At 43.4% G+C, this 15,023-nt stretch overlaps 1 protein-coding gene across 1 annotated transcript in view; it reads left to right on the plus strand.

Moving 5' to 3' along the window:
• The first annotated feature begins 2,950 nt into the window (after positions 1–2,950).
• DHX15 (DEAH-box helicase 15) overlaps positions 2,951–15,023 on the plus strand; it is a 47,420-nt gene continuing 35,347 nt past the window's right edge. The window contains exons 1-2 of the mRNA XM_065699702.1: positions 2,951–3,171; positions 11,146–11,494. Of these exons, the coding sequence (XP_065555774.1) occupies positions 3,104–3,171; positions 11,146–11,494 (417 nt within the window). The 5' untranslated portion in view covers positions 2,951–3,103. The remainder of the gene's footprint in view (positions 3,172–11,145; positions 11,495–15,023) is intronic.

Consider the following 15,023-nt stretch of genomic DNA (forward strand, 5'->3'; position numbering starts at 1 on the left):
GCTACCAGAGTGAAGTTTTATGTGGGATATCAGTCTGGGGCACAGTGCTCAAGTAGCTGCGCACCCCAAGTAACATACAATCTACTTCCCTTCTCTTTTGCATTTGCCACTGAGGTATAGTTTAAGCCTAAGATCTTATACTCTCTGATACATCTGCTCCTTTTTTCCTACCTCCTAAAGTAGAAACTTCCCTGGTGCTGGCCATATAGTAATGTGGAGCAAGACCCTAAGTAGCTTTATGCTGCTGTGCATAGGGAGGAACACTCAAGATCTGCAATGTGTAGCTGCAGAGGTCTCCAGGCTCCTGTTGCTGGACACTGTCTTCTGAGAAATGCAGAGCAGTAGCTGCTCATCCCAACTAACGCATGTAATGCTTTTATGTTACCCTGTTTTCTTACCTTCTGTGGGACCTGGCCACTATTTTTTTCTCTCTTGAGAACCTAAATGTGTACTAGTCTCTCTAATTCAATAATAATCTGGTTTTGTTTAAGAGAGACATAATTTAAAATTCACTTGGGGACATATGTAGGAAGTCTTCCTGTAGCTCCATTCTGGGAACACAGCTCTGCGTACACTAGCACAGCATCACAAAAAATAAGCTTGATATTTGGGACAGATGCCCTGTAACATTTATTCCCTGGCAACCTCTGACACAGATATTCCAGTGTTTTTTGTAATGTAACTTGAAAATTTACTTCCAACTTCACAGGAGAATCTCAAAATTCAGTTTTCCAAGAATATTTACTTTGGTTGATAACTAAACAGCAAAATGTTATTTTTATTACACTAGTGTCTAGAACTCCAGTTGAGCTGTGGGTGCCACTTTGCTACATTAGCTAAAATTAGGGACAGGAATGTTCTTATGCTAAAAAACATAACCTAAGGACTTGTCTACACAAAAATTTCATGAATATATGAAATATTTTTGTAGTTATACAGATGTAATCCCAGAAAATCTTTGAAACATGAAGCTATGAACAAATACCTGCTTGCTGACCTGGCTGTACCTGTTGAACAGGTCACTGCTGCTAGATGATCTTCCCTGACCACTTTCATACTTGTTAGCGGAACCATTTATGGGTATGCTCCTTTGCTCTCACAGTAAGATTGAGCTAACAAAAAAAAATATTTAAAACATCTGAACTAACCCAATTCCTTTGACCAAAATGCTTAGGGAATGAGTGCTCAAGTAGCTAAACAAAGCTTGTGGTAATCTCTGGCAGGGCCATGAAGAGTGATGGAAGAAAGCTTTGCAAAGTGCATGTTTTCCAACAAATGTACCTGGATGAAGAGAGATGTTTTTAATTTCTGTCTTAAAGTTACCTGTCTATGGTATTAAATCACTACACTGGTGGTAAAGGAGCATGAAACAGGCTGGGAACAGAGAGGAGGAACAGAGAGCAGAACAACCAGTAGCTGATATTTGTAAAACAGCTGTCACATGTATGAATAGCAGTGCCTCTTGCCTTTCCAGGAGCTCCTAAAGACTGGCTTTTATGCGCTGTGCTGAGGTACCAAGCAACTACACTGGAAGGGGAAGCAGCTGCTGAGGCTTAGTGCTGGGAAAGAGCAGAAATCACTGAAGGAAGTTGTGTGAGAGCAATGGCTGCTCAGTAAGCACAAAGTGTGCTTTCCGACCTGAAGACAGGGTTGTTAGAGATATCTCCTCATCTACTGTCTTCATCTTCTCCTGCTCATCTGTGCCTTCTGTTAGAAGACAAATGCTGCTTGTGTGGATGGTTAATCCAGTTCCTAAGAGGTGAACAAGAAACAACTCTGAGAACCAACTCTTCCGGACCAGGCTTAAACTTGCAGTTTTCTGCTGGTGGTTATGCTCCTCGGAACTGTGAAAAATAATTCCAGCTGTAACTGTTCAAGCAAAACCTAACTGTAGCAAGGAAATGGCGCTTGAACTCATGCGTCTTGTTTCACTGCAGGAGCTGTGTTACTAAATGGCATTGTCGCCATACTCACGCTTAGAAGGCTTTAATGTAGTAGAACTAAACTGGTCTACCGGAGTTTGTGTTGTGAACACAGGCTTTCCTTTCTCTGGTAACCTTCCATAGACACAGTAGACAAGAGAAAGTGGCAAAAACTAATGTTTCTGGGTCTCTGAAAGTTACTTTTTTCCTCATGAAGTACACCGCCATGAATATTTATTGTTGACATTTGAGTAGTTAAAGGCTGTATATAGCTTTAACAATCCTGGTTATCCAGTATTTCTGCTGCTACAGATGACGCTTGAAAGATTGCCTTTTCCGCACATAAGGCTTACATACCCAGGGAAATCTGTGGCAGCCTAAAATAGGTTTACCAAGATAGTTATCCTGGTTTAAACTCCCTCTGGGAACTCCCATTCCACTGAACACGTACCTGGGCTCACAGTAAGGGAAAGGGGAACCCCTGTGGAAAGGGGTTCTTCAACTGCCTGAAAGGAGGTTGTAGCAGGGTAGAAGTCAGCCTCTTCACCCCAGTAAAAAGTGACAAGAGGTAACAGCCTCCAGCTGTGCCAGGTTTAGAGCGGATATTAGGAAAACTTTCTTCACGGGGAGGGTGATCAGATACTGCCTTCTCAGGGAAGTGGTCAAATCAGTGTCCCTGGAAGCGTTCCAACGCGGTACACGAGGCCCTCACAGACACACTTTCCTGGTGCTCTTGGCAGTCCTGGGGTAATGGCTGGGCTTGATGCTCTTAAAGGTGTTTTTCACCCCCGTTGATTCTATGACTCTCGCGGGGCACCAACGCGGCGCCCAGGAAGCCAGGCCTCCCTGGGCCCCCCAGGCGCGCACCGCCTCGGTGCCACCATCATGGCGGACACCGCGCGGCCGCTGGAGCGCGCGGGGCGAGGCGAGGCGAGGCGCGCCCGCTGGCTGAGCTCGCGCGCGCTCCGCCCCCTCCACCGCTCCCTCCCCCCGCCCCCATCCCGCTCGCGCCTCGCCGCGCGCCGCCCGGCGCTTCCTTCCGGCCGCCATTTTCTCCGCTGTGGCTGGCCTCGCGCCGCTCCTGCCGTCGCTGCTGCTTGCGGAGCCGAGAGCGCGCCCCTCCGCACCCAGCGCCGGCCGCTCGCCCTCCCGGCTGCCGCCTCGAGCGGCCGCTCGCCGCCATGTCCAAGCGCCACCGCCTAGATCTGGGCGACGATTACAGCTCCAGCAAGAAACGCTCCACCGACGGGTAAGGGGCGGTGCGGCCCGGCCCAGCGAGGGGAGCGCGGCCTGTGGTGGGTGTGGGGGGGTTCGCAGCAGCGGCCTCGCGATCTGCTCCCCGTCCTTGGCTCTGGCCGCCCCTCGTGGGGCAGGGTCTCCGCGGGGAGCGGGGCGGCCGCCATGCCGGAGGGAGGAGAGCATTGCGGCGGTCGGAGCCGCGCGGCGAGCCCCGAGTAGCGCCGCCTTGTCTGGGCAGGCCTAGGGGCCTCGGTGGCTCTCAAGAGCGCTAGGCCTAGGCGGGGAATCGGTCTCTCCGTCGGGTCGGAGGAGACGGATGGCCGCGGGAGGCGGGCGAGGAGAGCCTCGTGTGGCGGCGCTGAGAGGGGGAAGGGGAAGAAGCCGCCGGTCAAGGCACTGGGGCGGGCTGGGCTGGGCTCCCGGCGCGGCGGAGCCGGGGGCGGCGCGCTGCTCGGCCCACTCCCTGCGCCGGCTTTGTCTGCGGCTCTCTCCCGTCTTCATCCTTTATTTCTCTCGCTTCCTTTTTTTTTTTTTTTTTTTTTTTGTTCCCTTTTTCTCTCTCTGGCTTGAGGGGTTTGGTAGATGAAGCCCTAGAGGTCAGCGTGAGGTTTGTTCCGCCTGTATAATTAGTGCCTACCCTTGTAGAAACGTTATTCCTTTGTTAACGTTTTTCACTCGGTAACCGGCAGGGTTATGGTTGACTTCACCAGTTGATGGGGAGATGGGTTTTGGAGTAGGGGTTAGGAGAGGAATTACTTTTTTTTTTTTTTTTTGTTGCAAAGGTGCAAGTTTCAGGGCTACTGTACAAGCTTGAGCAGATTTTCATTAAAACCTCAGGAACATAGATACTACCCTGCTGCTGATCTTTTTATGCACAGTTGTTTTAGAGCCTTCTCCGCATAACTGGGCAGTGGGGAGATGGACGGCTCTTTAAATTTCTGAAGTCTCAAGGAACACAAATACTGTGTTTATTTTGTGTGTTCTTCTTGGTGGAGCGCAAAAGACTTCCGTGAATTAATCCACTTCTGAAGTCCAACAGCATTGTTTTGTACTAGAGTATTTATCCAAGAAAAATCTTGTTCTCAAAGCTTGCAATAACTCAAAGTCTACTGTAACAATTAGTGTTCCCCGATAAACAGTCTTTACAAAACCTGCCTTTATTTTTCTTTTTTTTTAAGGCAAACTTATATAGCTTCAGTTTTTAGCCCCTACAGTTTGCTGTGTTTTTCTCTGGTAAACAAACCTGAATGTTTATTATTGAGCATCTATTTCCTATATGGAGGATCTCCATAATTTTATTTTTTGAAACATGTATTTGAGCTATCTCCTTTAATACATTTTTGCACAGTTTGACAGAATTTGAAATAACTTTTCTGTGTATGCAGAGAAGTTGTGTGTATGCAGCTTTTCTTGTACACAGATTTTTGTAACGTTTTCAAATGGTAATGCCCAAACTGGGTGTTATTTAAAAGTGGAGCAACTGTCATAGTTGGCTATATAGATAATCACAGTTCAGTATTTGTTTGTATGTATATTGATGGGATTTATAGTTTTGATACGGTTTTATTTGGCATTGTTTTTACTGATTGCTGTCATCCTGAAATATAGTCTTACCATTTTGTATCTATTGAAATTAATTCCCACCAGTAGTAACACTTTTAAACCAGAAGTCTTTGACCTTAATGGCACGTAAAAACGTACACAGGTGCTGGTCTTGTGCCCCTTCTTTGTGCCCTCCTCTGCCAATGAAAGTGTTAAATGGTATAGTACTGAGAACAAGTTAACCATAAGCATAATTAGTGAGCAAATTATTTCTAATATTACTTGGACTCTTATTTCATGTAGCACAAGACATAGTAATGTTGCACTGTCTTGATTTATTTTAGGGTGGTTCAGTTTTACAGCTTATGGAAGGCTGTGAGGAAGTTGCACAGAGAGATTCATGTTATTAGCATGTATGTGCATGTCTTCCTCTGTGCCAGGAGGCCCTTTGTGCAATTTGGTTTTGGAGCTGGATTAAACTATTTTAGCTCCTTGGATGCTGGATTAAACTGAATTAGCTCGTTTCGTTTCACATGGAGAATAGTATATCTTTCATGCAGACTGGGTCACCTGACTGAATATGGAAGTTGTATCACATTATTCTGTGTTTTCTTAGTTTCTTTTTAAGTGAGGCCTGTATGTGTAGCTCTACATGGCGACAGTGCCAGGCCAGCAGTCTTGTAACTGTTGGCATAGCCTTAAGCATCAGAACAACATCTGCTTTCTTCCAGTACTGAAGTATTGGCTATGAAGTAAAACCCTCTTTGGAAAACTGGGAATTGTATGGAAGGTTTATGCAGTGCTTGTTTTTACAGTTTGTTTTACAGTGCTTGTTTGAACTGATTTCATACTGTTTAAAGTCTGACTGAATTGAGAGCAGTCTTGAAGAGGAGGACTTGAGGGTGTCAGTTGATGAGAAGCTTAGCATGAGCTATCACTGTGCACTTCCAGCTCAAAAAGCCAACTGTGTTGTGGGCTGCATCAAAATAAGTGTGACCAGCAGGTCAAGGGAGGTTATTCTTCCCCTCTGCTCCACTGGTACTGTGTTCATCTTTGGGGTCCCACATCCTTCTTGATGTGGACCTGTTGTGGTGAGCCTAGAGAAGGGCCACAGCGATGCTCAGAGAGCTGGAGCACCTCTCCTCTGAAGGACAGGCTGAGAGAATTGGGGTTCTTCACCCTGGGGAAGAGAAGGCTTCAGGATAACCTTAGAGCAGCCTTCCAGTGCATAAAGCTGAAGAGGGACTTTTGACAAGGGCATGTAGTGATAGGACAAAGGGGGAATGGCTTCAAACTGGAAGGGATAAGATTTAAATTAGCCATGAGGGTCTCTTTACTATGAGGGAGATGAGACACTGAACAGGTGGCCCAGAGGAGCTGTGGCTGCCCCATCCCTGGCAATGTTAAAGGCCAAGTTCGATAGGGCTTTGAGCAACATGGTCTAATATCAGGTGTCCTTACCCATGGTAGGGTGTTTGAACTAGGGGATCCTGAAGGTCCCTTCCAACCCAGATCATTCTGTGAATCTGTGATGGCTTTGTTGTTGTTGTTTTGTTGTTTTTTTTTTTCCCCAAAACATGCAGAAGTTTGGTGGTTGTTGTAACATCACAGTTACTGTGTTAGTGGGATATATCATTCAGACTACTTGTACTTTGTGTATGAACAGAATTCCTCCTTTATCTGCATTGGCTTTTCTTGCATCAACTGTGGCCATGTCTAGTAATGGAAAAAAAACACTGATGTTCTATTAGATGTGGTTAAGACTTTCACTCTGATCAGTGGTTTTACCTTGTGCCTTTTCATTTTTTATATACGTTTCATCCTTTTAGTGATTGCTACAGCATTTGTTTTGTTATCTATGTGTGTGTATATTATAGATGTGTACACATAAGGAAGTAAAAGCAGAGAGCAGATAAGACTAGTTGAAAAATGAGGCAAAATAAACCAATCCCCAACCTTTTCTGGTTATGGAGGCTGTTATGAGATTCAGGCACAAGACAAATATGATTAAATTATGATTCCTTTATTCATTTATATGTTTGAGGTCAGTTTTCTTTATGCAGTAATGACAAATAATTTAAATGTGACAGCTCATAAATGAAGAACTGCCAAGTTGCATTTTTAGAAAGTTTAGTAAATTCATGTGACAGCATAACTGTCATTTCTCTTCTCTTTTGTTGGCCAAAGGAGTCTGGATGTGTCTGCTACTGATGGGAGATGGGAAACTTTGGGGTGGGGGAAATGCTGCTGTAGAGTGATAAGTATTTGGGGGCATGGTTAATGTTGTATTTGTTCTGTGCTGAGATCTGGTTGCCCCTGCTTCTCTTTTTATAAAATAAGAAAGAGAACTTTCTTGACTAAGATTAGTGTTTTTTTACTTCTGAAATACAGGTAGAACTTGATAGGTTTGTTTTCTTATTTTTACAATTAAACAGCTGTAAGAGTTCAGTGAAGAAACGGGGGATTAACAGAACTTTCCATTCTGGGTCATATTTGTAGTCCATTTAATCCACTGTCTTGTTCTTGAGGTTATATTTTTATCTATGCTCTAAGCCCACACAAATTGCTACCATCGCAGAAGAAGGCAGTGCTGCCCTCTCCCTTGTGCTGCAAGTGTTTGGGAGACTGATCTGGGCTAGAACTAACATTGGTGGAGGGGGTCTAGGGAGGGCTTGTTCTTCACAAGGCCATTGAAATTCTTAGACAACATATGGGAAGGATTGGCAGCAGTGTGGATCTGTTCATCTTAGCAGTAGCACTGGTTTATGTGAGGCTGAAGCATACCTGAATATATACTTCATGATTTGTGATTTAGAAGCTTCTGACACCAGACTTACTGTTGAAGTAAATGGTTGTGAAATAGTTTGTTGGTGTGTTTTAAGAATAAAAATCCTTCAGAAGCAAGTGTGCACACACACAAAACCTTACCAAAACACAAACCAATCCCCATCCTGCATTAGTAGCATGTCTTATTCTTCCTTTGAGTGAAGTGTGTGCTGTTACCAGGTTGTTGTATTTTACCCTGGCTGTACAATTCTTAAATTGATTTATATCTTTATTTCCTTGTTCATGTTACTGCCTGTCCATGTAGTTGTTCATCCCAGTACGTGCAAATGCTTAAAAAACTGGTTGTTAATAGCTCATTAACCACAAGTCCAAAGCTTTATTCCTGATACATGCTATTAGACTCTTACAATGTTAAGAGTAGCATAACAGAGCCTACTTCCTTCAGTTTTAACAAGGGTGACTTTTCTGTACCGGAGAATATGAACCTGCTGGGTTCAGCAATATTTGCCTGGCATTTTACATTAAGAACAGAATCCTAGCTTGTACAGTATTTGACCGTGTTAGAAGTCGTGTTGAAGCTATAGTATCTTAGATTCAAGTTAATGATCTGAAAGGGCCTTAGATTTCAGACAGTTCAGTGTCCAGAGCTTTAGTAAAATCTATATACAAATGTGTTAGGTAAGTGACAGTAAACAGTATGTTTTGTACTCCTTAATTTTCAATGGGCCAGTGTTAAGTCTTATTAAAAAAAGCCAAAACACCTTGTGGCTGCAGCCTCTGAAGTCATAGTCTGTTGAACCAAGCTTTCTGATTCGGTTGACAGACTGGAAGGAGGGGATGCCATCCAGAGAGACCTTGACACGCCTGTGAGGTGGGCCAGTGCCAATCTCATGAAGTTCAACTAAGCCAGGTGCAAGGTCCTACACCTGGGTTGAGGCAATCCCAGGCACACCTACAGGTTGGGCAGAGAAAAGATTCAGAGCAGGCCTGCAGAGAAGGTCTTGGGGGTGATGGTTGATGAGACACTTAACATGAGCTGGCTTCAGTGTGCGCTTGCTGCCCAGAAAGCCAACAGTATCCTAGGCTGCATCAAAAGAAGCATGACCAGCAGGTCAAAGGAGGTGATTCTGCCCCTCTACTCTGCTCTTGTGAGACCTCACTTGGAGTATTGTGTGCAGTTCTGGTGCCCTCAACATAAGAAGAATGTGGAACTGTTGGAGGAAGTCCAGAGAAGTGCCATGAGGATGATCAGGCCACTGGACTACCTCCTGTATGAAAACAGGCTGAGAAAGTTGGGGCTGTTGAGCCTGGAGAAGAGAAGGCTGCGTGGAGACCGCACAGCAGCCTTTCAGTATCTGAAGGGGGCCTACAAGGATGCTGGGGAAGGGACTCTTCATTAGGGAGTGTAGTGATAGGACAAGGGGTAATTGGTTCAAATTTGAACAGGGCAAGTTTAGATTAGATATAAGGAAGAAGTTCTTTATTGTAAGGGTGGTGAGGCACTGGAATGGATTGCCTAAGGAAGTTGTGAATGTTCCATCCCTGGCAGTGTTCAAGGCCAGGTTGTATGGAGTCTTCTTGAGTGACATGGTCTAGTGTGAGGTGTCCCTGCCCATGGCAGGGGGGTTGGAACTAGATGATCTTAAGGTTCTTTCCAACCCTAACTATTCTATGATTCTGTGATTGAAGGGGAGAAAATACACCCTGCATGGATTTCATTAATTTATACATGAGTCATGAGAGTGCTGGTTGTTTCCAATGTGGAGCATGTTCCAGCTTAATGTTTAGAGAATCATTACTGATGTAATCTTGGTTACTTCATCTTCTTTGTATGTAGGAATTTGCTTATTACTTGTCCAGTTATATTTGAATACCAGCTGCATGTTAAAAAATAAGCTTTGGAGTTGAATGTTGGTCGGGGGTGTTGGTTTTAGAAATGTTCTCATTCTTTCAGGCATGCCTTAGAGCTGGTAAAGAGGGGGAGGCTTTGGTTTCCCTTGATGGCTCTTCCTGAAAATGTTTATATGTGCATTTATTATAAAGCTCGTGTTAACTTTGTTCTTTTTGATGGGATTTCAGTTAACATAAAAGAAGCTGAAAATATCCTCATTTTTGCAGGAAAGATGCCGCTGCTTTCCTGACTGGTTCAAAATGTGATGAGGTGTTTTTGTAAAGCAGGTCTTATTTCAAAATGCAGGGTTAGAATACGTTTAGAAGTTTTATTAGTAGCACATAGCTGTAGTTCTCTGGCCAAACAGGATGTCATAGAATCATAGAAGGGACCTTAAAGGTCATTTAGTTTGAGGTACACCTGCTGTGGGTAGGGACACCTTCCTCTAGACCAGGTCACTCAAAGTCCCATCAAACCTGGCCTTGAACATTGCCGGGGATGGGGCAGCCGCTACGTCTCTGAGCAGCCTCCAGAGGAGGTTCCAGTGTCTCAGCATCCTCATAGTACGAATTTCTTCCTTGTATCTGAATCTGCCCTGTCATGTTGAAGCCATTCGTCCATGTCCTGTCACTACATGCCCATGTAGTAAGTTCCTCTCCAGCCTTGTCATCAGCCCCTGTAGGTACTGAAAGGCTGCTCTAAGGTCTCCTTGGAGCCTTCTCCGGGCTGAAGAAGCCCAACTCTCAGCCTGTCCTCAGAGAGGTGCTCCAGCCCTCTGAGCATCTTTGTGACCCTCCTCTGCGTTTGCTCCAGCAGGTCCATGTCCTCTGTGAGTGTTTTGATGTTTGTAGGGAGCGATTATGTGCAAGAACAAATATGTGGATTTGCAAAATAGGGAAGTGCCACTAAGATCAAAGCCAGAAATATGAATTTGAGTGGATAGCTACTGTGAAAATAATACTATGTTTCTTTTGCAAGTGCATTGAACTTCATTTTTTGACAGTATTTAGAATGAATGGGAATCCTTGAATACTGGTTGCTTTAAGTGTGTGGTAGGAGGTGATACTTGAGAAGATGGTACAGTTTGGTAGTGTTAGGTTAATGGTTGGACTTGATCTTATAGGTCTTTTCCAAGGTAAATGATTGTGTGAAGAATAGCGGCTGGTTTTACATCAAAGTTTCAGACTGCGGAACCTGTATATCAAAGTTGATTGAGTCAGAGTTGCATGGAAGAGTTTGAATTAAAAAAAAAAAGCCACAAAGTAAGTGTGGAATGTTAAAATCAAACTTCAGGGCTCACTTGTGATATTGAGTTGTTTTTTCTGGATTAGCATTCTCTAGCTAAGTAGGCAAAGAAGGCTATTTGGTGTTCTCTTTTCTGCAGCAGCAGCAAGTAGGGATGAGAAGAACCACGAGAAAAGTCTAGAAGGTACAGCTGATTCTTTATAGTCATTAAATGAAGAGGGTCAAGATGATGTTGTTTTCATGTGGTAGCTTTCTCCAGTCTTGCTTGTAATGAGAGGAGCTGTGGTAGTGCTTATATGTACAGTGAGTGTAACTACACATTTAATATTTGGTATGCATCATATACTGTTACTGTTTGATGCTTATCTTTCCAGATAGCTGTTTCCAAGGCTTTTAAAAAGGTTTGGTTTATATCCACTTTGTGCTAGGTATCGTTTAGAGTTGTGTTGTATTTATATTCTTGGTTTGCATGGAAATATTCAAGTGTCTCATTTTCTGCTGTCTCTTAACTCATTTTAGGAAAGATCGTGACCGGGACAGGGACCGCGATGACCGTTCTAAAGATCGTGACAGGGATCGTGACAGAGATAGAGATCGTGACAGAGAAAGGGACAAGGAAAAGGATTTGCGACCTTCGTCTAACTCTACCTATTACGCAGCTGCTGGGTTACAAACCATAAAGCCAGCAATGATTCCACACAGTATTAACCCTTTCACAAATCTACCACATACTCCACGATACTATGACATCCTGAAGAAAAGGCTACAACTTCCTGTGTGGGAATATAAAGAAAGATTTACGGATATTTTGATTAGGCATCAGTCATTTGTGCTAGTTGGAGAGACTGGGTCTGGTAAAACAACACAGGTGAGTTCTTATCTATGATACTGCAGTTTTCTAAAAGTTGAGACTGTTGCTAGGTATGGGTGTGTAAAACTTGGTTTGGTTTTGTGAACTTCGTTGTCTGAGAACAGCGCACAAAATGCGAGCAAGACTAATTTGATGATTTTTTTTTTTTTATTTGCTTAATGAATATAGAAGTGTCCCTGCTTCTGTTAGGTTTTATGATTGGTACTAAACTTTTTTGATAAAGGAAGGTAGAGAGGTCTTAATGGCTAGACAGAAGTGTACTAATCCACAAACTGAAGTGATGGTTCCAAATTGTATTTAGCTGTTTGTGTACATAGCAGCTGGAAAGTAGGAAAAATATTACAGAGGTGGGGACTTGTTAGTGTTTGAAACTTACTGCTACAGGTAAGAACTTAAAGGGACTTGAAATTCTGGGTACAATTCTGGAATGATCTAATAGGATAATGTGTTTTGGTGATACTGAAACTTGAGAGGAAGAGGCTTGTGTTTTTGTGATACTGAAACTTCTCAGAGGTCATACAGCTTTCCAGTGCCGCAGTTGAAAATCACTTTCTTTTTTGTAGATTCATGGCTTTAAAAGTCTTCCTTGGCACTGAAACTACTGATAGTGGATCTGTAACGCCTCCTCAAACCTTAGAATTTGGGTGACCAGTAAACAGGGAGGACCTAAGACAAACACCACCGTGTATTTATAACTGAACAAACTTGCTCAAAACTTCAGCCTGTCCTTTGATTTACAGTTTAAAATCTGTGTGGAAAAGTGATGTAAGAAAGTTCATTGTTCTGTATCTTGATAAGTTCCTTTTATCCAGGCAGAAAATAAAAGCTGAAGGGTATTTTAGCCTTTATGAAACAGGTTATAGCTAACTTATTTTAAGTCTTGTAGAAATAAATCTTAGTCATAAAATAAATTCGAATGTTGAAAATGTGAAGGACATAGTAGTACATTGGATACCTTTTACAGCTGTGTCTGAAATGTTTGAAATTATATGCACTTGCTGCAAATTTTAGGAACCAGTGTCTTGCTCAAAAGGTACCTTATGACATTGTGTGTGTATTGCTTCTTTTATCATGTATAAGTGAATTCTTTAGAAAAATTCTTCTGAATTCTTCAGCAAAGCTTGATTATGTAGTTACTTGGAGAATTCTAAGCATTCATGAAAAAAGTTGATGGTTATCTATTTGAAAGCAAGATTTTTTTTTTCATGATCTGTGATCTTGAAGATCTAAAGGGTGTGCTCTTAGTGTCTACTTAAACTTCCACAGGCATAAATAGTCTCCTCTGTTGTTCTACTACTTTACCACTTAAGTTTCTGAAGGCTTTTTCGGAAAATAAAGTATCTTTCCTAAAAATGGGATTTAGCACATAAGCTATCTTGGAATCTTCACTGCTTCCTCTGAATTCTCTTTCTGAGATTGCAGATATGTTTTGAAACAATTGAGAGTGTTCTCTGCAGGAACAGAGCTGAAAATGATCCTGTTGCCACTTAGTGAAAACCTTGTTTTGCAGGTGACAGTGTCACATTTTTTTTGTGCTATGTTAGAACCAGCGGGGATAGTGATTTCTCTTCTCCTTTTATTCACTGATCAGATCAAGATGATTAATTATCTGTGATTAAGAAACCTTTTAATGTTCAAACTGAAGGTGTACATGAACTACTTACTTAAGCTTTCTCTTACTGGTATAAAGTGGGCATTATCTGAAATACATAGTGAATTGTTCTTCCAAAATTATCTTCCCTTGTGTGGTGGTAAGATGAAGTCTCTACAGTAGTAGATAGTCTTTTTGAGATTCAGCAGCTGTCAAGTCCCTTCTCTGGTTATTCCTTGCATGTTTTCCCTTCAGTCTTGTAGAGCATCCAGGTTTGGGAGTGCTTGGTTTTGATAATGGAAGTAACAGGAGAGAAAATTTGAAAAGGTTCTTCTTTCACATAGACTTAAATCTGAAGTACTGAAGAAGGATGTTGGAAGCCAAGGCCATTAATTTTCAAGTCTTCATTGAAAGAAAACAAGCCACTGCAGATACTGATCTCTGAATATGTTCAGTGGTGGAATGGGTGTGCTGAATTCTTTTAGAAAGATATTAAGTACTTGCTATAATTGCAACATGTACTCAATTTTAAATGTGGGATCATATGTGGTGCTGGTACAATAATTCAAATTTCTTCTGTAGATTGAATAGTAGAGTAGCATCTGCTTTTACATGAGAGCCCTAACTGTAAAAGGGTAGGATGTTTGCTTGTCAGCAGGTTTTCTTGGCAGGTGAAATGCAGAAGCAAGGTTGTTCTGAGTATTGCTTAATCTGCTGTTCTTGCAGACCACAAGAGAATTTATACAGGTAAAAGTAGGATGCCTTTTCAGCTAGTGAAAATTCTGTGAATTTTACCATATAGCTTTTAACAGAGAAAGCTTTCAATAAATTGAAGTGGCTCAGAAAAGCCACAAGGGCAGTGCTCTTCCCTCTCTCACCCTGCATCCCTGTAAAAGCATGACTTTCCTTTAGCTTTGGAATAGTCTTTGATCTTAGAGGCCTTTGTATGTGTAGTCCATAACTTCTCATGTTTATGGAGGTTATATTTGAAAATCTCAGAGTTTAACAAGTCCTTAAGGTTAAAGGGTGCTAATTAAAGCTATTTCTCATGATTTTGATATTGATAAATTTTTAAAGGAAAGTTGGGGTTTTAGTGAAAACTGAGGGGCACCCCATTAGCTGGGGGTTACCATGTATATAAACGGAGTCACCCAAAAAAGCGTTGTCACCCTCAGAGAGATCATGGGACCCCCCTGAAAGTGGGTGGAGGGGAAGAGGGTGAACCCTCCTGAATGGGTGCTGGGGATGAAGGAGCTGCTCCCCCCTCAAAGCCACCAGCCTCAAAACACTCCTTGTTGCCTAAACCCCCACCCCTTGGGGCACACCCCCCAGTATCAGGGAGCTGGGGGGCAGCCCCAGAGTGGGGGAGTGCCAGATTTGGGGAGTCCCCCCAAAAAGACCACCAGCCAGGAGGTCTGGTGGGGAATGAGCAGGAGCACCTGCAACAGGGACTTGGGAGCACTAGGAAGGACTGAGAGGGACTGGGAGCACCTGCATCAGGTAGTGGGAGCACTGGGAGGGATTGGGAGGTGGGCATGGCTGCAAGTGGGGAGACCTGTGGCAGGGACTGGGAGCACTGGGATATTGAAACCCCAGGAGTATCTGGGGCCATAATGGCCTATATTGGTCTGTATTGCTCCATACTGGGGTTGTAAATTTGCAGATGGCACCAAGTTGGATGGGAGTGTTGATGTGCTGGAGGGTAGAAAGCTCTGCAGAGGGATCTGGACAGGCTGGATCCATGGGCTGTGGCCAGTGGTATGAGGTTCAGCAAGGCAAAGTGCTGCACTTGGGCCACAGCAACCCCCTGCAATGCTCTAGGCTTCGGGAAGAGCGGCTGGAAACTGCTCATGGGAAAGGAGCTGGGAGCAGTGATTGATGGAGCTGGACCTGAGCTGCTTGTGTCCAGGCAGCCAAGAAGCCACCAGCATCCTG

This window comes from Lathamus discolor, chromosome 1 (genome assembly GCF_037157495.1).
Source record: "Lathamus discolor isolate bLatDis1 chromosome 1, bLatDis1.hap1, whole genome shotgun sequence".
NCBI classification, from domain to species: domain Eukaryota; kingdom Metazoa; phylum Chordata; class Aves; order Psittaciformes; family Psittacidae; genus Lathamus; species Lathamus discolor.